The sequence below is a fragment of the Grus americana genome, chromosome 11, assembly GCF_028858705.1.
Source record: "Grus americana isolate bGruAme1 chromosome 11, bGruAme1.mat, whole genome shotgun sequence".
NCBI classification, from domain to species: Eukaryota; Metazoa; Chordata; class Aves; order Gruiformes; family Gruidae; genus Grus; species Grus americana.
Window position 1 is genome coordinate 6060608 of NC_072862.1, and position 24485 is coordinate 6085092.

General features: G+C 45.7%; 1 protein-coding gene across 4 annotated transcripts in view; it reads right to left on the reverse strand.

Annotated features, from left to right (window-relative positions):
• MITF (melanocyte inducing transcription factor) overlaps positions 1-23815 on the reverse strand; it is a 126898-nt gene extending 103083 nt beyond the window's left edge. For 3 of the 4 annotated variants that reach the window (XM_054838096.1, XM_054838095.1, XM_054838093.1), the window contains exon 1: positions 7763-8150. In XM_054838096.1, coding sequence (XP_054694071.1) covers positions 7763-7866 — 104 coding nt within the window. In that variant the 5' untranslated portion in view covers positions 7867-8150. Of the gene's footprint in view, positions 1-7762; positions 8151-23796 lie in introns of those variants that run through there. The other variant, XM_054838092.1, reaches the window with a different exon arrangement.
• Between the last annotated feature and the right edge of the window lie 670 nt (positions 23816-24485).

Genomic DNA, 24485 nt, shown 5'->3' on the forward strand with positions numbered 1-24485 from the left:
CATCCTCTCAAATGCGACTGTTTCCCTTAGCCGAAATGTCCCTATGAAATACCGACTGCAGGATTGATCTCCAGCTGCCTGACACCGTACCTGTGGTATTCTAGAGTAAGAGAAACAGGGTCTAAAAGAAAAGGTGTTTGTTTGTCCTTGATGCTCATGTCTCCAAGTAATACAGAATTCATACACTCCACATCCGCAAATGTATGTCTGCCTACATTGTAAAGGAATAATCTTCACGGGAACCGATTTAAAAAAAAACAAAAAAACTTGTTTACTGTTAGAGGCTGTTAATTACAACATTAAAATACTAGCCCAAACCCTACATTAAACTTGCATTCTGTTTTACATAGCAGTATACGTAACAATCATCACAGCAAGCAGCCCTGTTGGCTCATGCTGGAAGAAGTAATTATATATCACAGCAACACATTTTTGCCCTTCAACCTGCCAGTCCAGTCCACACAGCAGCTGTGAGCAGCAGGTCAGGGCGGGGGGAGCCTACAGAGAGTTTCTACATAATCACTTACCACCGAAGAAAAAGAGCTATAAACCACCAGCCCCTGGCTTGCATGCTTGGCAGAAAGCTGCTAACACAAACATTACAGCAGCCCTTGCAGCAGAGATGTTACCAGAAAAAATGAGCTCGACCCAAAGGCACTATTAGTGGTTAAAGTAGCAGTTGTATTGCAAGCCTGCCTTATGAATTTTCACAATTTTTGTACTTGTACCAGAAATACCCACACCATCCTCTTTCACCTGGACGCCCCTATGTTCTCTTTGAAACGCTCTCGGGTGAAGCCCACAGACATCAATCACTAGGGCCAATGCAAGTCACAAGCTGAAATTTTGGCCAAAGATACTGAGACAGAGCCCTTTCAAAGGGCACCCCAAAATTGCTAGTGCCCACCCACAGCAAGCAGACCCTTGGCGTGTCTAAGACTGCAAACTGCAGTGTAATTCCTGCCTCGGAGATGGTACGATGAAGCAGGACGGGCTGACCTGCTTCAGACTATATCACAGTCTTTGGTTCCAATGAACCTCAGTATTTCAATCTTGACACTCAAAACAGCATCAGCTTTTTTACAGCTGTTGCAGAGAAAGCAGTAGCATTCTTATAGTATGAATATGCAACAATATTCCTTTTCCTGTCCTGTTTTTCCCCAGTATGAAACGAGGTGTAAAACTACATGCAAGCCAATAGTTGTCCTGTTACGGTTTAGCTGCTGGGATTTTTTTAAAAAATAAATAAAATAATCACAGCTGTAGTGTAATATGATAGTGATGCAATAGTTAACTGTCTCACAAAATCTGCCATACCATGCTGCTTAATCATGTTGTCTTTGTTCCAGCAAAAATTATAATAAAAGACAGTGAATTTTACCAAACAAAAATGTTGCAACCAATGTATTTCAAAAACTTTTTCAATCCAAAATAGAACGAGACAGACAATAATGGCCAAGAGCCTGACCAACTTAATGGAAGTGGGACTCTCATTTTGTTCTCAACACTGAAACAGCAGATCATTCTCGGAAGACAATTAACAGCCAACACGCAATTTCAATTTTTAGCAGAAAAGTAAACAGAAAATTACTCCTTCCATTTCATTTTCAAACTCCTGAAGCATGTTGCTTTGGAAAGCGAACCTAGAAATAGGGGAGGATGGCACAGAAAGTGTCGGAACAGGTTTCTCCTGTACCCTCATTTTTAAGCAGCTGTACAGCTTTCTTTCCATTAAAGTTTTAATCACAGAACGTGGTCAGAGGCTAGATTTGTTTATACAATAATGCATCTACAAGTCTCTTCTGCTCTTGTTTCCCAATCTTCTTTAGATCCTGACCAAACTGTACAGCAGGAATTAGTCACGCTACCCATCACTGCGCTGGAACGAGCCTCCAATACATCACCCTAAGTGCCAAATAAAAACACACACAGGGCAGAATAAGCTCCACAATGACTCGTTAATGACAACCGGTAGGGTCAGAGCAGCCCCAAAAATCCCAGTCCAGAGGCTTGTGAAGTTACCCTCACTACACGCAGGGAAACGGGCAGTACCAGGGGCACCCCAGCTATCCATCAGCAGGGCTACATCGCTTTACTTTCAGCCATTTAAAAAGGCTGAAGAATATATCGATTCACATTATCACCTGGATTCTGTAAATCGATAACAGCTAGCTCGGGAAGCTTCCTGCTCACTGGAAAGGTATGGATTTATTTCATGCAGAGTGCACATGTACTTACACGCAACCAATATAGCCAGCAGTCTGATAAATAAATAAAAAAATAAATACATGTGCATGCTAAAAGGTGCACAGTCAGGGCAGTCAGCTCAGCCTCAAAATATCCGTGCGCTCGCTGATCAGCTTGGCAGCTAAACAGAATCCTCCTGAGGAAAGCAGGCTAGGGAAGCAAAAAGGTGACGTTCAATAGTTCATATCAAAGCAAACGCTGAACTGAATTTCATGGGCTATTTCTGTTTCCTTGCTAAATAGCAAAGGCCTACCACAAATAACAGAGCGAGAGTTTCGCAGAAGAGAAAAGGTCAAGAAGGATCCGCTACAGACAGGGAGCAGCACCGTCTCCCAGTATAAAGCAATATAAAGAAACACCGCTTATTGTCTCCACATGTTTATACAATAGACACTCCAATTGCAGCCTTTCCTTTTAAGACCGTTTTCAAAAATAAAAAAAGTACAAAAAGATGTGGTGAGGGTTTCCTTCCCAGTGAAGCGAATTTGAGGTGCAGAATAAACATGGGATTATTGACTCACTCACAAAAATGTTACCGGAGAGATTTCAAAGAGACATACTTCTGGCTTAGCTCTACTCCCCCTGACGTCGGTTAAGACTTTTACCATTGCCTTCAGTCAGTGCTAGCCTACGTATCACTTTAAACTCAGCTATTATTACTTTTTAGTTTAAAATACGTAATGTTCCTCTGTAACAGACGGAAAAATATTTCAGGAACTTTTTAAATCTGTTCCTCCAAGATACCTTTTTTTTTTTAAAAACACACTGAGACGCGGTTCCTGGATGCAAGCACATGTGACCTGTTCTAAATAAAGGATATTTTCCACTTCTTGCACAACTGGAACAGATATAAGCAGTAGCTTGAGCAAACTGCATTGCAGAACCCAACCAGAATATAAAACACTTGAATAAGATCCATAAATAGCAGTAATATGAAAAACTACCTCCAATAAGGCACAAACTCAATGTTGAGAAGCCTAATGTAATCAAGTTCAAATTTAATCACGCTGCAAAGTTCATTTACAAAATTAAATTTGATCATCTGCAGACTAAGGCACTTTAGAAAGGTTCTCTTTGGCTCCAGAGTAAGTAGTTTAAAAATGTGTGTGTGTCTGGTGAAATTAGTATTTCCTCAACAAACACTGTATTAAAAGAGAAGCTTCTACTAAGTCAAGACTTCAATGTTTAGCACACCACCAGAAAAAAAAAAAAAAAAAAAAAAAAAAAAAGAGTGTTTTACAGAGAATCTTAACTGGATAGAGATGAGATACTAGTTGATATAAGTAAAATATTGAAGGTTTAAATTTTAAAAAAAAAAGCATTTGGACACCAGGAATGATGAGAATTTTATAAAAACATCACTGCTATAATAATGACAAACTCTACATCTCAATGCTATTGCTCATAGAGCCAGAATAAGCTTCCCAAAAAAACTATCATGCAACTCAAAAGCATTTCCTAATAATTTTTTCCACTAAAAATACTTTAGTAACTGGATCATTTAAGTGCTTTTTGACCAGTCTGAAAATAAGTAAGCTGGGAAAGGGCAACAGAAAATAGTAGTAATTTACCTGCAGGTACATGGTTTTATTAAGAGCAAGGCAGTAAATTACAACAACTGACAATAATTTCCTGGGCCTTTCTAGGACGCGTGTATCATCCGAATGGACACACGTTACAGAGGACCAAAAACCAGAGAAAAGCAACTGAATATAGAAATTTTTTTGCTGCATTTAGCACATCTGGGTTAGTTCAGATCGCCCTGTGCAGAGGCATACGGTAAAATCTTTACTACCAGACTACCAGTTTGATAGCCAAAATATCGTTTTAATACATCAAATGATTTAAAGAATCCACATTAGCAGTATGATAGATGTAACTTAAGCCTACAGTGTGCTGATGACTGCATGAGACACGTCAGGATCTGTGTTTACTTTTGGTAATAACTGATTATTGTCTTCAACTGATTGCCTGAAAATAAGACTCCATCGATTTCATTGTGCATTGCTTGTACCAGAAACCTTACTTGTTCATTACACAAACACATACATATTTAAGTGTATGTACTTATAAATTAAAACTATTATCCTTCAGGAATACGGCAGGAGAGCAATAAAGTATGAATGTGAGGAAAAAATAAATAAATCTCGTCGTCTTACTGGCTAGTCATACAGCCCAGCTTCCTCCCACAGTGAAAAGTGACTCTGGAGAAACCGAAGCGACTGAAACATCTTCTCAGTTTTCAAAGACATTCAACCACAGCAAATTCCAGAGAACCCATAAACGCATCTAGCACTTCGCACAAGCAGCTAACTTCTCATGAGTCCAAGGGGTTTAGGAAATATGGTTGAACTGATGTATCTCAGCCCCATATATTCTCTCCATCCCTTGTGATTAAAGCTTTTTGCTGGGCTTACATTTTTCCTTGGCCTCTAGCATTCAATTGTGGCTTGGCCCAAGTTAGTACAGTATTTACTGCAAAAAGCTTTTATTATCAGACCCCTTGCGGCTTTGGATTGCAGACTTGAATTATGAAATATGGATGGAGTAACTGCGAGGGCACACTGAAGAGGAGAAACCTTTGACTGGATGTCATACATTGGAAAACAAGCAATCTGGGAGGAAGCGAATAGGAGAGTTTTACTGAGTGAAGGACAGCAATATCAGCAGGGCTGAGTTAAACTGGGCAACAAAAAAAGTTTCTTCTTGGTTCAGAGCATTGGCATTCTTACATATTTCTCAGCTGAATGGCTTTTTCTATGTATTCACAATTTCAGCTGCTATGAGTAAGCCAGGGATGCTTCTCACCTCTTATGGTTAAAAAAGATCACAGAAAGCCCTGAAAGTTGCTAGGAAATCAGCAGATCTCACCAGGGAAAAAGAGTAGATTGCTATTTAGACTCATCTCCTAACATCAGCTATTGTCTCTGGTTTGCCTGCTCCCCAGGCACCTTTCCAGAGCAAGGCTGTGGAGAAGACCATAAGAAAGCAATTCCCACAGCCACAGTCCTACACCACACTGACCTGGTGCTATTCCACTGACTGCTGTACAATTACTCCTGATTTACATCCACAAGAGAAAGCAGCAGGGTGATGTTGGATACCCTTGATAATCATCAGTCAGACTGGTTTCAGGCCTGAGCAAAGCTGAAGGACTACAGGAGTCCTCTTAGATTATGATCTGCACATCACGAAGCAAACAGGTTTGCGAGCAACTTTTGCCTCTTGTTATCATCAAGTTTTATCAGCCTGGCTCCAGGGACAGGTTTATACGGACCTGGCAGGCGCCCCTGGCTCCTCTGCTTCTTCATCTCCCACAAGACCAGGAAGACAACCAAGACTCTACCTCGAGGTAAGAGCCGTACGTGAGCTGGGCAGGCTCCACGCTGAGGTTAACACGTCTGTTCACTATCTGCCAGAAAAACCATGGGTTGCTATTCCACCCTCAGGGTTCCCTCTTCTTGTACGCACAGGTACGTGTGGAGGGACAGGGAGGCAGACTGGGGCAAGCTGGTCACTTCTCCTACCCAACAAGCCCTCCTGGAAACATCAGAGCAGATGTTGGCCAGAGGCACCACCAGGATATCAGGGTGACCGACACGGGAGTCCCCCTTTAAACCCAAATGATGGGCAGTGCTGGCTCTGCAGGACTAAGAACGTACTGGGGCAATTCAGTCTCAATGTTGTCATTCCAAACTTCCCTAGAAGATGGCCAAAGACTCCAGTACTTCATTACAGAGTATCTTTATTCACTTCCCCCTGAGAGAAGTGAACACCACAGGGATGCATTCGGGTCCCAAAGCATCAAATCACAGGAATTAAAAGCAGTTGGAACACCTGTGCAAGGTCAAATGCAGACCTGCTGTCTAAGCTCCATGCCCACACCATCTGAAGGCACAGACAAACTGCTGTCTCTAAGGTGGACGACCACAAAGGGACAACTCCTGCACACCAGTTAGAACCCACAGCGGGTGCAGACAGGACTATTCGACAACGGTGCAGTTGTCACAATCTACCTGTGACTGCTGCGGTCCACTAGCGACGCAAGCACTGAACCCAAAGCCCTGTGGGTCTCCCAGCTGCCTCCATCATCATGGGGAACCCATCCTCTCTGCGCTGTCCTCTCTCCGCACATTAACCCGGCTCCCGGCTAATTACCTGGATAATGGCAACCTCCCGGTTGTGTGGGGCAGAGGAGTTCTGGCAGCTTTGGTTAGGTTGGCTGGCCTGTGAAAGGCTGCACATCACCACCACCAAGCACCACTTCTTGGCAATACCAAAGGTTCAGCGCGAGATAGGGCTGTCGTGAAGACAAGCTGCGGGAGGTAGCTCCAGATTTGCTAGTTCTTGCAACAGTGACAGGATTTTTAACATCTTTTACTACGGTATCCTCAATGTTTCTTAAACATTCAGAGCATGATCAAAAATTCATTTGCTTACTTTGAAGTCTGTCTGACAGGCAGTACAACCTAAGCTCATTCTAGCACAGGTTTTTTTAAATATTTACTTTCTCATTCATTTTTCAAATACACGCACAGAGGTACGAAGAGCATTGTTCAAAACTAAAAGCCATGACTATAAAGAATACAAACAAGACACGCTCGCAGCAATGACCTTATATCCAATTAAGCCCCGCTTAGGAGAGTGCCGTGATGAAATGCGCGGTCTGTTACCGCCAGAGTACTTTGAATGAAAAGCCAGAGGAGGGAGAAACATGCCATTGCTGACAAGGTAGGTGCTCAAGGCGCAGGACAGCATTTGCTTTCTTTTTCCAGCACTAGGACGGAGAGCGGGTACCCAACACCCTGCAAGGCAGAGCGGCGCACACCGCCTTCGCTCCCTTTACAGGCTCTATCTATGCGACGCAGCCACTCCAGATAAGAATAAAGAGTATATCTCGGGGAAAAAATACTTTAGGAAGAAGGTGACGTATCTAGGCAAAAGTTTCCAGTCCCCAAGCAATTGCGAGTAACAAACCCGCTCTCAAACTAAAAAAAAAAAAAAAAACAAAAACCCCAACAAAAACAACCTTACACGCCACAAGACCTTGCAACAACTTTGCAGCTTCGCGCTGACCCCACCCGAGTGCCGCCACACCTGCGGAGGGGTGGGGGGAGGAACGGGCCGGGCACGAGAAGCGGCGGCGCTCACCGGGGGGGGCAGGTGCCGCCGATGCCTTGTGCCCCCCCGGCAGAGCCCGAGGGCGGCGGGGGCTCCCCCGGCGTGACAGCGAGGCCCCGCACGGCCAACAATGCCCTTTACATAACGCCGGCCCGGCCCGCCCTCCCGCCCAACAACGCCGCTATTATGGCAGGAAGCACTAAATGGCCGCCCCGCTGCGCAGGATGTCTCCCCCCGGCGCGGGGGTGGCTGCGGGGGGGGTATTTTAGCGTTTACAAACGGCCTGACTCAGCGCGGGGACCCGCCGCGCCGCCCCGGCCCCGCAGCGCGGGGGCACCGCGTCCTCCCTCCGCCCGGCCGGCGGTCGGTGCGGGCGGCCGCCCATCCGTCCCACCTGCTCTTGAGGGGCTGGCTCTTCAGCTCGTAGTAGGTCTTGGGCTCTTCGTGGAACTCCTCGCCCACCTCGAAGTCCGGCACGATCCCCGACTCCGCCTGCATCGTCGCCGCTGCGAGAGGGAGAGACGGGAGGTTACCGCCGAGCCGAGCCCAGCCGAGCCGCACCGCCCGCTCCCGCACACACACAGCGCCGCCGCCCGCCCCGCCTGGGACTTGTAGTCCGCCCCGGGGCCGGCCCGGCCGCCTCCGCCCGCTGCGCACTACAACTCCCGCCGGGCCGGGCAGCGCAGGGAAGGGCCGGGCCGGGCCGGAGCCGCCGCTGCCGCTGTCAGCCGGGAGCGCGGGGGCGCAGAGCCGTGCCCGCCACCTGCAGCCCCCTCCCTTCCCTCGGCCCCCGCCCCGCCCCTGAAGGCTGACGTCACAGGGCTCTGACGACAGGCAGTCGCCAGAGGTGCCGCGCGTGACGTCACGCCTGCCCTCAGCTACTCAAGAGCGGAGGCTGCGGTTTCTCCGTCCGCTGGTTGCGCTCGGCAGAGAACAGCGAATTTCCCCGCGGCGCCGGAGGGGTCTGTCTGTCCCTGCCCGCGGCCGGCTCCAGCATACAGGCAGCGGCAGCAAGGGGACATAGAGATGCAAAGGGCTTTTCATCACACCCTTGAAAACGTCCGTCAAATGTACGGGTCGGCAGTGGGTGCCCATCAGCACAACAACGTTCCTGTGCAGCTGCAGGCTCGGGCATTGGCCTCAGGAGTTCAGTTAGAAGGCGAGTGGTGTGATGGGTCTGAACGCAAATGACAGAGAAGATGTACGGGCGATGGAGGGTGGGACATTCATGATAATGTATTTTGCTGGGTACAAAAGCGATGGGAATTCACATCCCAGGACTGTTTGCACTTTTCAAAATAAGTTCTCAGCACAAGAATTTGTAGCTCTAAGAGGCTTCCTTCCAACTTTATGTGCCTGCATAAATAGGCAAAAGCTCATAAATGTTGCAAAGAAAGGTGCGATAAAAATAAACATTTGAGAGCCAGCTGGGTTTCAATTATTTGCAGCAAAAAAAATGTAATGCCACCTCATCTTCCGTATTGGCTCCTGCAGGATTAGGAAACTACAAGCAGATAATCTCAAAACACAGAGTTAAGAACCTCTGCCATGCTCCATCATACCCACAACAGACTCCAGGTCCCAGGGGGAATGGGAACAGGAGGGCATGGATGGGATGGTGGGGGAGGAGGTCTTGGCACAGGGGAATTCGGGTGGTGTCAGGGGTCGGAGACATCCCGTGCCTGCCCCTGTGAGCGGCGGGGTTGGTCCCTCCAATTTCATTCATGGCATTTCCCCAGAGCTTTGGCTTCCCTAAATGAAGTCACAGCACAACTCCGGCCCAGGACGTTTGAGGATGCTGTTGATAATTTATGCCTAATAACTCTGGTGCCATTGTATCACTCACAGCTAAAATCACACCACTCCTATCGAATCAGTGCGCCACCACTAACTCCAGCAAACCGGATAAGCCGGAAAAGACCCTTTTCCACACGTCCTTTTCCTTGGTCACAGCTGCAGCAGCCGCCCAGGAGCAGTGGCCCTGGCTGTGGGGCTTGGTGCTGCACCAGGGACTGCTCCCACCAGACAGCCAGGACCCCGGCTCGTTTCAGGCAACGCGAGATTTGATGAAATAAAACCAAGCAAGAATTTTAGCTTGGTTTATAAATTTGGGTCCCAGATTATTATGCAGCTCCTAAACTCCAAGCGATGACTTAATAACGAGTAATTACTTTAATGAATCAGATACAACAAATTGGATAAGGCCCTGAAGAATGTTCTTTTGAGCCCACATTGGCAGATGGCTGGGATAGCTCGACAGAGGAGTAGGCTTGCTAACAGTGCTTTGGGCAAAAAAAAAAAGCAACCAACAAACAAACAATTAAAAACAACTTAGAAAAAAACCCCACTGCTAAGCTACATTTACAGCCTGAGCCTCTGTGGGTTAGGGGTGTTTCTGATGAACTGTGTTTTCCCCGAGTGAAGAAATGCTACGTGATTTGATGCAAGGGAGTAAGCAGCAGGACTCATCTGTTTGCAATGACTTTGCTTCTATTTCTCCAGGTGTAAAAATGAGATATTCTCTTCTGCTGTTTGAAATGTACGGCTTATGAGCTTTCAGCTCTGTTTTAATTATAGCGCTAGTTCTAAAGAGCTAAGATCTAGTATGCAAATATATGTCCTAGGCAATGCTGCTTTGCTTGAGATACAGCAGCTTCAGTAGGGCTGGCGTGTACAGCTCCCAGGGAGAGAGGAAGCTGGTTTTCTTTTCATCAGACCGTGAAGCTTTTACTTCTGTCTTTCATCTCTCCTCTGTGCAATGCAAAGTTTGTATTTGGTTTCAGATGGGGGCAATTTCTCATTGCACCTGGGCTAGTTGAGACCTTCACACTGTTTTGCTGAGTCATACAAAGCTTTCTTCTATTCATGATAGATGTCATTTGTGTTTATAATTTTTTTTAGAGTTTACCTTTCAGGGTGAAGGAACAATACTTCCACTGTGCTAAGCAGGATACTAATACGTGAGCATGCCCCAAAACAAACATGATGCTTAAAGGTGAATCCTATTATGCCAATATTACACAGTTAGATTGCCATAAAGAAATTTAAAACCAAAATACATATTAGGTGAAATTAAAGATGAAGTGACTATTGTGTTGATGCAGGGTTTAGATTTCTGTATAGTTATTCTATATAGCTAGATTTCTGTGTAATTGTTGAGTGTTTTCCAGTCATGGATGTCAAACTGCTTCAGGGAGGAGAGGAAGGATGATTATCTCATTTAGCAAAGTGAAAAGCAAAACACAGAAAGGTTATTTGTCAAACATCAAATCAGCATCAGAACATGAACTTTAATCTAGTGTTTGCATTATGGGCATAACCCTACTAAGACTCTTACCAGGTGTGGTGGGTTGACCCTGGCTGGAGGCCAGGTGCCCACCAGAGCCTCTCTCTCACCCCCCTCATTCACTAAACAGGGGAGAAAAGGCATAACGAAATGCTTTTAGGTCGAGATAAGGACAGGGAGAGATCACTCACTAATTATCGTCACGAGCAAAACAGACCGAACTTAGAGAGGGAATTCATCTGATTTATTACTAGGCAAAACAGAGTAGAGGAATGAGAAAATAAAATCAACTCTTAAAACACTTCCCCCCACCCCTCCCATCTTCCCAGGCTCAACTTCACTCCCGGCTTCAACCTTCCCCCCCCTCAGCAGCACAGGGGGACGGGGAGTGGGGGTTATGGTCAGTTCATCTCACGGTGTTTCTGCCGCTTCTTCATCCTCAGGGGGAGGACTCCTCTCATCGTTCCCCTGCTCCAGCATGGAGTCCCTCTCACAGGGTGCAGACCTTCAGGAGCAAACTGCTCCAGCGTGGGGTCCCCCACGGGGTCACAAGTCCTGCCAGCAAACCTGCCCTGGCGTGGGCTCCCCTCTTCACGGGTCCACCGGTCCGGCCTGGAACTTGCTCCAGCGTGGGCTTCCCATGGGCCACAGCCTCCTTCAGGTGCCTCCACCTGCTCCGGCCTGGGGTCCTCCACGGGCTGCAGGTGGAATCGCTACACCCCCTCATCCTTCCTCCATGGGCTGCAGGTGGAATCTCTACACCCCCTCATCCTTCCTCCATGGGCTGCAGGGGGACAGCCTGCTTCACCATGGCCTTCACCACGGGCTGCAGGGGGATCTCTGCTCCGGCGCCTGGAGCACCTCCTGCCCCTCCATCTGCACTGACCTTGGTGTCTGCAGAGTTTCTTACATCTTCTCACTCCTCTCTCCGGCTGCAAAAGCTCTCTCTCTCTCTAAGTGTTTTTCTTCTTCTTAAATATGTTATCACAGAGGCGCTGATTGGCTCGGCCTTGGCCAGCGGCGGGCCCGTCTTAGAGCCGGCTGGCATTGGCTCTGTCAGACACAGGGGGAGCTTCTAGCAGCTTCTCACAGAAGCCACCCCTGTAGCCCCCCCACTACCAAAACCTTGCCACGCAAACCCAACACACCAGGTAAGATTTTTGTAGCATTGTCTCTCCCCTAAGGGCGATGACCTATGAGCAAGTCCCAAACACTCCCTGGGATGTAAAGTCAGATTTCATCGGGGTACAGCCCCATAATCAGATTTAGGGATCACTGGGAATGCACAGTTTCATTTTCTATTGCCTGAAGCTGGCCTTGATCTCAAGAATGATTTAATAAAAATCATAGCCAGAATAAAAGAAACAACTACATCTTTATTGACAACTACAGGTTAGTTTGCTCTCTTGAAGATAATATTCCATTTGCCCACATTTGGGTTTTTTATTGTTCTCCCTTTTTTCAAATGGAATGTAATTTTCATGCCTTGTTAACTCCTTCCTAGAGTCACAGATTAACATCTAGTGATATAGACACTCTCAATGCCCGTATGACCCTTCTCTCTTGTTCTTCACCCAAACTAACACAACCCCCTCCAAAAGCCGTGAGCTACTTTGGGCTCCCCAGCTCCGCTTAGCTCCCCAGTGCCACGCAGCCATCCTCTCTCTGGTCAGCATTGCTCGGTTATTTTTCAACCGATGGGTCCGATATTGCTAAAGCTGTTAACATATGCGTTTAACTCATTAGACAAATTCTCCTTTTCAGACCGGATTCTCATCACATTTGAGAAAGAAAGACGGAGGTTCAGGAGGCTGAAGGACTTTGGCCGTGCAGCCCCAGAGGAGAAGCGTTTATCAGGAGACACAACTCTTCCTCATTCTGAACCAACATTTCCTGTGATTTCAGCACTGATTTTCAAGATACTGTGGGCTGCCCAATTTAACGTGCAGCAAGCACGTTGGGCAGAGCTGCTATTTCTCCCCCCTGCCCGCCCCGTGGTTACTCTTTGCAATTCCCTCATTTGTGGTATCTTCACTTATAATTTTCATAATTTGTATTTTTCTTCTTCTGGCCTACAAGTACCATTTAAAATGCTTCTCCCATCAGTAATGTTACTCAAACCACAGTCTGGGGATCTCTAGTTGACAGCAAGATAGATTGATACCTCCATAAGTAGGCAAAAAATTGACACTTGACTCAGCAGAGTTCCCAGTTTGGAAGAATTCCCCCACACCAACTATTTGTGTATTCATTTAAAGGGGAAAGGAAGCAGTCAATTCTGCTATTCAAAAAAATAAACAGGCATGTGGCTTAATTATGAAGGAAGTTCCCAGACTTTTGCATTCATATTCTGTGTCATACACTGTGAATTTAAGGAAAGGACACAATTTACTGCTGCAGACTAAAAGACATGAAGTCGTTATTGCTCTTTATCTCCCTACAAGGCAGAAGAGTTATTTGAAAGCTTTCAGTATTGAATCTGGAAAGAAAGATGGCATTTAAGTGAGAGCTTCCAGTACCCATGGAGAGATTGTGTAGAGTCTCACAGGAACATCCCTGTCCTGTTTCTTTGCTCCACCAGCTGCGTATATCACCAGTTAAAATCTTGCATTCCCAATATCTCATCAAAATCGTTTCACTCTCCCAGGTCAGCTGTAGCAGAGAGCCCCTCTCTGCCCATGCTCTTTGTCATTCTGCCTCATTTCTTGTCCCAGCTGCTTTTTATCCAGCCACACCGTTTCTTTGCAGACCCCCAATCTTTCAGCCATTCTCCCTCCCTCCCCAGCCCAACTCCTTGCCCACCCAAGACACATTCCCCGTATTTCAGACCTCAGCTCCCTTCACCTCCCAGTGATACCCTCACACATTTACTCAGGATTTAGTCCCAGTTTCTGCCTACCCTGAGTGCCGTTTGTGCTTTGTCTTCCATAAAGTGCAGTTTTCATCCTTCCTGCTATCCAGTCAAAGGGTTCCCTTCTCCCTGCGCTCAGGAAAATAAACCAAACAAGCATCTCTCAGCATAAGCTCCCTACACACAGCAGCTCAGTAGTGTAACAGCAGGGAAATCCTGCTTCCATTTAGGATGGAAAACATCCGAGAGGGATGAAACCCATGGAAATTTAACTGCTGCACTGCTGTGCGTATACCAGTTACGGTTTTTCAAAGAATTACCATTTAGCCTGATTGTCACAGGAACAGCACATGGCGTATCTCGACATACATGAAAACCAGCAGCCGCGTATAGCGAGATAACTCCTCCAAGCTTTGTCAGTTCGCATGCAGGGCTTTGCTAGACAGCCAGAAGCAACCAGATGTTTTGAGAGGGAATCCAAACATTATTTTATGAGGGAGAACAACAGGCCAGCCCACCCCACGTCTCGGCAGGACAGCCTTGCTCTCCGCAGCCTGCCCCACACAAGATATTGTTGCCAGGTCTAATAATTTCACTGCAAGATTTGTGTTTGCTTCTCTTAGAAAAAGTTTCAAGTTCTCAGATTGAAAATGGGCCCCATGAATACCCCAGGAGAAATAAGCAGAATTCATATTTTAAGATATAGTTTCTAAGACTGTGTCATCAGTTTGGAACAAAGTCTGAAACCCTGTCAGTCCCAGGGTGGTTTTATCAGCAGAATTGAAGTTGATTAACTCTGCAGCTGGGACTCCTGAATGAATTGTGTTACTCTAATGAATCATCCACTAATTCCTAGTCCTCCCTTTCTTTCATCTCTGCCATGTTTGGATAGGTAATGGAAGAATTCAAGGGGGAACTGGACAATCTGTTGTTCAATACCCTTGTTTTGATTTTCACATGTTCCTCTTTCCAGACGCTAACTCATGACACTGGTTAGCAACAGCAGCAGTGGTGCAAACAGAAGCTGCAAGAGCAATGTCATTCTGACTTGGCTTTAGAAAAAAAAAAAAAAAAAAAGCCTAGACTGGGGATTAAGTCATTCCCTCTGGTTCTTCATCAAAAGAATAGCTTTCATGATTTCCACATTAGAGACTGAGCTTGGTGCTCAAGGCAGATGTTCCTAGGTCCAAACAGAGGGTGTCAGGGGGTCACGACTGCCTCTGCAGGGCAAATGGTCAATCTTCCCTGGTATTCAGGGAAGGGATTTGCAGGGTGGGGAGGAGACTCCTGAGGACTCTCACCTTCAGTCCATGGCCTGGAGAGGAGTATCTGACAGGCTCTGAACCAGGCTCCCAGCCAGTAACACCCAGTCACCCTTGGATGTGGTGGTGCATTTGCCAGCTGAGACATAGTCAGTTGGCCTTCCCTCTAAGCGAAAGCTGAGGTTCTCCTGAGCTAATGCGACTCTTAAGAACTACCACCTTGACAAAGACAAATCCAGGGCCAAGAACAAGGTCAGAAGAGCTGGCAGCAGGCTATGTGTGATCGGCTCCTCCCGAGGACCAGAGGGTTATTCTCCAAGTGGGAAGTAATTTGGGTCTTGCTCCTCAAGAACCACTGCAGGAAGGCATGCAAACTCATCCTCCTGAGCTCTGCTGGGCTTTTGCATGCTCTCTGGGAAAGGGAAAGGCAGCAGCAGAAGCAGCCAGAGCTGGACCCCAGCAGGTATCGCCGACTGGCACTCGGACGGAGCCATTGACAGGCTGGGAACAACTGCTTGAAACTCAGTAAAAGTCCATGGAATAAAGTTTGTGAGAGCAACCTCATTTGGCTAGCCCAGCACTGCCAATCCAGTTAGACTGGTGCAAAGGCCAAAGCAGACGTAGATAAACCAAGTTAAACTCTCACTTATGCTGATTTAATGTAATTTACTACAGTATCAGTGCTAGTTAAACTGATTATAGAGTTAACTGGTTTAAATACATTTGCCCTAAGTACTGGCACTGGTTTAACTAGACTGCTTTAAAAAAAAAATGAACTGTACACCTCTGCCAATTTTCCCTGTTGTATTTAAACCAGTACAACCTGTAGAGACACGTAAGAAACTGCTTTTAATGAGGAGCAAAGTGCATCGAGAAAAGAGGACTTGGCCCAGCAGCGCTGATCTCCAGCACCTTATTCTCAGCTTGGCTGAGAATCTGTGTCATCTTCACGTCAACAACACTTGGGTCTAAATTTGTTTCCTGAAAATCCTATTATAAAAGGTGAGACCAAAATCACAGCCCGTTTTTCAAAATACGCATAATCTCATCAATTTAGGGGGAAAGCGTTTGTTTTCTTCTCCACTGTCCAATAATAGTTTTGAATGGAAAAAGCACAATTTTTTTCAGTGAAAACTTTCTCAAGCTTTCTATTTTGATACAGTCCCGTGAATGCTTCCTGTGCGTCATCTGTCTTTTGAGAGAGATTTCATTACAAGTGCTATTTGAAGAGAACAAGAACAAAGCTTTTTTTTTTTCACATTAGAAATATGAACATTTGTAGTTAGTAGTCACAATGAGCTCAAATACCAAGACTCTCATATTTCTGCTTTCCATCAGGCCTTACACGCGCATCACAAAACACAAACCCTCCCCAAATGACTTCAAATATTCACCCACCTGAAATCAGAATTAAATATTAAATATTATTCTACTAAAGATTAAAATATTCCCCACCTGAAGTCAGAATCCCTTTGGTTTTTCTCATCTGCAGTATTTCTACTGCAATTCATTTCTATGTCACCATCTAAAGAGTGTGTCTTCAAACAAAAACTAAGCAATGAGAGAATCAGAAATCCAAAGCAAAAAAGAAAAGTCTTTAGTACATAAAGCCTGCTGAGACTTGTGGGGTTTTTGAAGCAGAGGAATTAAAGGATAAGGGGCAATTTGCTGAATTTCTGTGTTACCTTTCACACTTTTGGGTATGCAAAAAAGATGCCCTCAGCTAGCAAAACAGCGTGGCAAGGATTTTAAATCCGCATTATACAGAGATAATTGGTAGCATCAAGGGCCAAAACTATGCATAGTTGAGATCAAAACTGCCCAAACAAAAAAAAGGATTTCCCTTCTCGAACGGTCATTAAACGCTTTACTCATAATGTGTGCCTACTTCAGAAACCCCACAGGGATTTAACACTTTTTTTTTTTCTTCTTTTCTCCCAGCAGTCTACCATTTGATCTGAACAGGCAATGTAAGTCTGTGTCAGTGCCTCCATCTACCTGGAAAGGATAATTTGCCAAGGAGTTTTTTCTTTATAGACAAGAGGCTTTGTTAAAAAAGGAAAGTTAAAGGCCTGGTAACAGCCCGACATGCTACACGTGGATCTGTCAGACCCATTGCCTACTTGTGAAGGAAGGCACCTGGTTCATCAGGCATGAAGAAAGGATGCACCTTCCCTTGGAGTAAAACCAGGGATGAGTTTGAACATTTACTTCAAATATGTGCATACAAAGAAGCACAAAACGAGGCAACTTGCCCAGTAACATGCCTCTGTATTTTTGCCCCTCTATTTGCATCCCTCCGTCAGCTCTTACCCCACACTTTTTTGCTCTGTGCTCATCCAGCACTTGGTTCCTATCAGTTTTGACCTGTGAAGAGGCAGGGTGCAATGCTCACATCAGCTCTCACTTGGGTCTTCTCTGGTCACCCAACTAACACCAGGACACCCAAAAGCAGGAGCAGCGTTCAACTGCTCGATCGCCCTAGATGCTCTTTGGAAGGGTTCCTTTGACTGCAAGACCACAAAGCTAATGACTGGCATTAGCTTTGAAACCTTGTGGGAACATCAGTGTACGCAGAGCACGTAGCCATGGCCCGTGGGCCAGCCATGCACAGTGCAATGACCCCAACAATATAGGTTGAACCACTACTGCTTGTTTTGGAGGATGCATTTTGGTAGTCCTTTGGGAAGCACCAATACTAACACAACTGTCTGTATTAGGAGACTTGATAAAGAATAGCACAGCCTGGACCAAATTGTACACAGCTAATTGACTTGACTACATGAACAGACACGTGGCTTAACCTTCCCCACCCTGCTAGATGATGTAGTGCATGAGAACAGGGTATTCAAACTGCTTCAGATGGACTCAATTATTTGGCACAGCAGCTTTCATGGATATGGCTAAAGTGAGCTGACTTCTCTCCAAGGAGCTAGTCAGTAAGAAAGCCAGACCTGGAGCTCATGTCTGCTTTCCCAGAAGTTAATGCCATTGCTGTGGCAAAATGGAATAAAAAGTACACTCTGTACTATTGTGGAAGAATGGAGAAAATACCCTCTAGTGATTTCCATGAAGTCATTGCACAGCAGGCCTTAACCCAAAGTATTTGCAACACAAAGGCCTTGCTCAGCAGCAAGCTAGGTCTGCTTGGTAGGTGTTAGTCTAGAGCAGCCAAAGTTACCTGATTGCGTTACCTGCCCATGCACACCCGGGCTGTCCTTGACAAGAACGGAGGACATTTCTGTCAAGCTACAGACCTCCGTTTGCCTATGGATGTCCAAGCAGTGCAGAGTAGCCACCACTTCTTTGGTCCAAAACTATGAGTATCAAGGAACCTATTACTTGCCTCACACCCATGACTGCATCTAGTTAATTAGCCCTCATCATTGCCAGAACCTCCTTAAGTCTTTTAAATTTCAAAGGCAAAGAGGAGGCTACACGTTGTAGCTCACAGAGATGTTCCAATACACATGGCAGGAGTTCCTGCATCAGCTATACCTGATCCTTATCAGGTGAGAGCTATTTCTGAAGTAGATTGATCTGTCAGGAGCTGATAAAACCTATATCTCACTTAATTTTCCCTGACAGTGGCTGCATTTACTGCAACCAGGGATGTAGTGGGGGCTACAGGTACAGTAGGATCAGAGCTCAAGATGTGTGGAAAGCCTGAAGAAGGTATTATACAAGCCAAGGAACCAAAGTCTTACTTGTTACAAAGAACTTGATCCTGCCCCATTCATGTCAGGTGATCACAAGACTTCTTAATACCTTTCTATCCTTTCATGGAAAATCATCTTCTTCCCCATGAGGCATGGTTATTAAACAGGTGCCCCATTTCTCATCCACTGCAAGTGCAAAAGGGGCTACCTCAAGCTGCAGTGATGTCCTGTGTCATGCTGAGATATAGTGAAATACATGGTTGAGGCTGACTGTCATAACCCCCTGCAGAGCAACACACATGAGGTCAGTTAGCACCTCTGGGACAGGGGCAGTCATTTCCCCCCCAAGGTATGAAAGCCCCTCAGGTCTCTGCTACCAGGGCTGTTCTGGTGCAAACCTGCAGTTTTTATCATTCCCTGCAAAACAGACAAAAGCCGTGCACCCCTTTTTCCACCCTTCCTCCTGCCAGGCACTGGATTTGACTCCTGCGAAATTGCTAAGCTAGAAGCCCACAGTCACTGTCCTTGCTCTGCTGTATGCATCAGAGATGTCAGGACTTATTGGAGGTCCTAAACTATCTCAGAAAATAAAAATACATTATTTATAATTTCTACATACTATTAGCAGAAGCAGCACAAGGTGCAGTCACTGGCACTTCCCTGTATCCTAAGTGTTCATAAAGCTTTTCTTGATGTTAGCAAGTCTATTAATAAAGCGTCACAAGCAATCAGAACTGCTCCACCAGCCTGGGGGGGAGTGTTGGTGACATCATGTTCCAGCTGAAAGTCATGTAAAAATCCTCTATACCTTCTTCTGAAAGACATCGGCATCATCAGCAAATGTAAATATGCCATCACAGCACCTTGTAACTAACGGGAATCGCAGGCCTAGTTAGCACCGCAGATCCTCTTCCACTAGCGGTGAACAAACAGGATTCTTGTCTGGCTTGGGCTTTTTCAGCAAAATTCAGCAGCACATCCAAAAGCAAAGAAAAAAAAAAGAGACTTAACCATATGCTGACCTTCACAGGTCTGCTGTATCCTCTTGGTTTCAGCTGTGTGGCTGAGCACGGCCTGAAGGTACCATGGCCATCGGTAGCTATCAACCATGGTAAAGTCACCTCCCTTGGCAAGTGGAGAGGGCTTCGCCGTGGGTTTCGGGAGTAGGGTTATGCCTTTGCTGACTGCAGACATTTGAAACCCCACAGCAGCACTCTGGGGAGATGCTGTCTGAGCTCATTGCAGAGTGTTAATACTGGAAAGATCATGTAGGCCTCATTAAGAAATAGTTTTGTTCTTGAGTCTCTGTCTTATTTTTTAAAGCACTCAGGAGACAACAGAACCACCACATTTCCTCTTTACACTCAATTTTCTAATCGGGGGCCTGAAGTGCTCACTGCCAGATGTTGCCCTGTTTTCATACAATCCATGTGACACCAGCATCAATGCCAGCAGCTACGATTGCCTATGATGTCAATGCACACAGCGGCCAGGAAAGACTTCCACGGGTAGCTAACCAGGGCATACATGCAAGATCATATATTTTAGATAGGGTATTTTGGTAGGATTTCTAAACATCTCAAGCCGCACGTCTTGTTTAAACCACCAAACATCAAGCTGCTCCTGCTCAGCATCACACCACCCCCATGCTTATTCTTTGTCATCATTCTTGCACATGCATCATGCTATTGATGATACTTAGATATATTATTTTAAGTGAAGAAATAAGTGTGGGAAAAACAAACAGCTACTTGTATGCAAATTCTGGCCTGATTTCTATGAGATTTTCTAGAAAATTGCGTTATTATGGTGAAGAGAAGTATGTTAAAACCGTGCCAGTGCATATATTTACAGTCTCTCCTACACTCGGCATTAAGAAATAATTCACCGCAAATAATGACATTCTGTTCCCATTCCAGAGTTGCCCACTTCCTCAGATCTCTGTGCAGCTGCAGCACAAGAAATCGGGAACAAGAGACATCCAGACCAGAGGAGAGCAGGCAGCGCTTGCCGCAAGGTACGGGAGCGCACGTGTGGAGGCTTCGCCACACAGGACATTTTACATCTGCGGGGGGGCTGCCATGCTCTCTGCCCACCCACAGCTTGCAGCCCTAACAGTGCCCCTGACCTATTTGATTTTCCCTTCCTTTGCTATTTAGAGTAAAGCCAAAGGAAAAACCCAGCTGCGAAACACTCCATCCAGCAGTACTACTGGCTGCCGTCAGGTTTGAGACCCAGCAAAGGCTTGAGGGGAGCCCTCCAGTATCAAACCAGAATAGACCAACTGAAGAAACATGAGGAGTCTTGAAAGACACTCATCAGGGAGACAAAAGGACATCCCGGTGTGCTGTAAATGGATCAAAGATGCTAAGCAAGGAGCTGGTCCTAGGACCTCACTGAGTATGTTGCCTTGGTCAGAGAAAGCTCTGGACCTCTTCTCCTCTGCTGGAAGGGGAACATTAAAAATGAGAAAGCAGCAGAGGGGAATTCCAGAGAACTGAGACAGGGAGCAGAGGGAAAACTGTGTTTATTGCATGTCTGGCATGCACCTGACTGACATTTCACTCTTAAAAATGCTCCCAGTAGATAAATACAGATAAAGGGGAAGAAGTCTTATGATTTGAACACGTGTTGAATAAGAACCCACATAAATGAAAATATCAAGGATACACTGACTGATGAGGCAATGAGCTCTATTCTGTAAACATTCTTTCAAAGGAAAATCATGTGCCTTGTATAAAAAAGTTGCTTTCTTTTGGCAAAACTCTATTAAAATTCAGTAAGCCACATCCAGTTACTCACAGTGGGATCTGAAGCTTGCATTAGGTTGCTTTATATCCTAAGGACCTATTTCTTTCAGCAATGTTGTCATCTTCTGTCCATTAAGTGTCACCTTGTCTGTGCACACCAGCAGCAACGGGTCTCCGAGGCGGGAGTCGTGTGGCTGCTGAACTGCCGGGGGAAGCTCTGAACCTGGGCTCCCATTCCTGCTGGCTCCAAGCTACAGTTGGAAACTCAGGCAGGAAAGTCCTTCCAAACAGTTGTTCGCTCACCAAAATTAGGTCACTAAGGGGGAAGAAATGTCCCTGCAGACTGTAAAGGTGAGAAACTTCCTACACGAATTACGTGGGACTGGCAGCCTCTATGAATGCCACTCAAAGCACCCTCCCACCTCCAGGCTCCTTTGGAGAAGGCATAGGCAATGGAATTTTTCCATTCTCATAACAAGGTTTTTCCTTTTGGCAGTTCTCAGCTTCTCCGGAACACCTCAGAGTGGGATTTATTGAAATAACTTTGAACTGGGTGCCAAAGCAGCCCCAAATCTGTGCTGTGAGGGTGTGCATGCAGTTGAGAGTTGCCATACTTGGCTGCCCAACATCTCTGCCCCAGAGCCCACTGGGGTACATGGACCTTTCTGCTGAATGGGCCCAGGATGTCAAGCAGCTCTCTTGCGATGGCTTTGACTACACGATGAACCCAGGAAGTCACAAATATACTCACTAGAATCATCCCCAAAGTGGCAAAATTAATTATACCAATATACTTGATAATTTTTCCAGTCTTCATGCACCACGGGGAAATCTCTTTTGCCCAGTACTACTTTGGCTTTCATTTCTCCCATCTAATAAACATTGTCTTTTTAGATTGTCTAAACAGCCTTGCTCTGATTTGCCTCTGCATTTCATTTTTCCTGCTACTTTAAAGGTATCTGTGCAATTGTCACTAACAACAGGGCCTTGCCTTCAGCCATTCCAAAGCTAGCTGTCCCATGCTGTCATCAAGGTTTCCATCAGTGGTGCCACCACTCTCTCTCACCAGCTACACAAGGAACCTTCAGGATCCATTTTAACTCAACACCTAACTTGCAGAGCAGCTAAGACTGAGGTGACCTTTACCCTATGTCATCGAAGCATCATTGTGAAATTTACATCAGACGGGTGACATCAAGGCAGCATGAAGCTAACTCCATGTTAGCAAAGGACTGCTTGCCATGCTCAGAGCTGTGACTATGGGTACTTCCTAGCATGAATTTGGATACCATGAGATCTATAAAAACTTTTTTTTTTACACATAGTTACCCTCTAAGCTCAGCCAACACAACCCAGACAACAGGAAGGAAATTAGTTTATAACAGAGGAAAAGGAATCTTTCCAACCAGAATTACTGAAATGTCTTCATGTTGAGCTCTGCAGAAATTTCAACACAACCTTGAGGACATTTATCTGGAAATTTGCACTAGTATGCATGTATCCCTAGCATTGCCCATGGACTTGCAAACAACAGGACTCTGGACAACTTTGTATGCCCCATCACACACGTATAGCTGTTTACTCATGACGAACATTAGTGTCTGCAATGAGTAGTCCGGCTGTAACCAGTGGAACTATTTCCTCAGAGAGGTACTACTCAACATGAATAAGAACATGACATTTGAGAGAGGGTGAAGATGTGCAATGAGACCAGACACCAGTATGTCTCCAAAAGGACAGATCACTGCCTCTCTGATACTCTTGAAATCTGGTTGACGTCACTGTGTGAGCAGCTCTTTGTCTGGACGTGGGGCCAGATAGGATGCCCCAGTCATTCTCAAGACACAATTTTATTCTTTTTCAAGTCGTCCCTTGAAAGACCATTGCCAGACACCTCCCTTCCAACACCCTCCATGAAGGGCCTCAGACAGAAACCAGTGTCTTTTACCAAAAAACCAGCTCATTAAAGCCAGTGGAAGGCTTCCTGCAGCAAGGTACCATTTCTCCCCAATCTGCATCCACAGCCATTTTAAGCCTCTTTTCCCTACAGGTGTACAGTCCAAAACACAGAGGCACCGAAGCACAGCAGCTGACTGAAATCAAAAGTGATATCTCAACCATCTGTTTAAAAATGTGAGACCATTGACTCATTAGTTTCATCTAACTCTACCAGCACAATAAAAAAAATGCACGCCTTCTGGAGAACAATATCAACATGTGTGGGAGGATAATATCTCTGCAAGATGTGGGGGGGCGTTGCAGTTAAGAGCATCTCTCTAGGGATTTGCACCGAGCTCTGTCAGGTCAGAGCTTCTATAGATTGGTACTTGCCACGGTCGTATTGGGGTCCGGGCCGTTCCCTTCCCTGGAGATGGGCAGTTTTGCTTGGGTCCTCTCCTTTGCCTGGGGTTTTGGTGATGTAAAGCTGGGTGGGAGTTTGTCTTTTACCACTCTATTTTAGAGCACCTTTTAAGGAATTAGTTTTTGAGCTGAAGTTGCGCAAAATGACCAAAAAGAAAATGTAAGCAGCAACCTCTCCCACCCCCGCTTTCGGCTGTCCCAGTCTCATCTGGCAAGTCCCGATTATCTGGGATTGTAGTAATTCTGGGGGATTACTCACAGGCCGACCAGAGCCGCTCGCAGCAACTTTTCCAGACCAGGAGGAGTGAAAGCTGGTGAAGATTAGTTTAACAGAGTGTGCCTCAGTTCATGGAAGCTGCTGAAGAAAACATAAATAAAGAGGGAAATCAGACCTCAGTCGAGTTCAACATTTGAAAGTTGAAGTCTCCTGCTTATGAGCTCACCATGCTCTGCTGAGCAAGTGGAAGGAAAACATTTTTCTCTCCGCATCGTGACTTCAAGAAAGGAAGTTGTGTGGGCAGAAGCACCGGGGTGACTCTAAATACAGTGATGTCTCCTTCCCCGACACGCAGGCCTGGGAGCACTTGCTTTCTTCCAGTCGGGGAAATTTCAATGGCAAGATGTAGGGAGGAAAATATTCAATACCTCCTGCTTTAGAGACATTTACTTCTACAGCCAATTATGACTCCAGCCATAAACTTTTTATTGCTACCTCTCATGCAGTTTATTTATTGTAACTTCCTTTTTTTGAGTGGGCTGTTTATTTTTAAGCAAGTGTTGTTACATTTTTCACTAGATTACTAATAGCCACGTGCTCTGGCTGCAGAAGCTCAATAAGCTGATGTAACTTAGGTCAGGATCTCAGCTCCTTCCTTAGCCTGTCCCCAAAGTAAATATATAGAGGATGAACTCAGGGTTTTAGCTAAGAGCCCTATGCACTTTCCACTT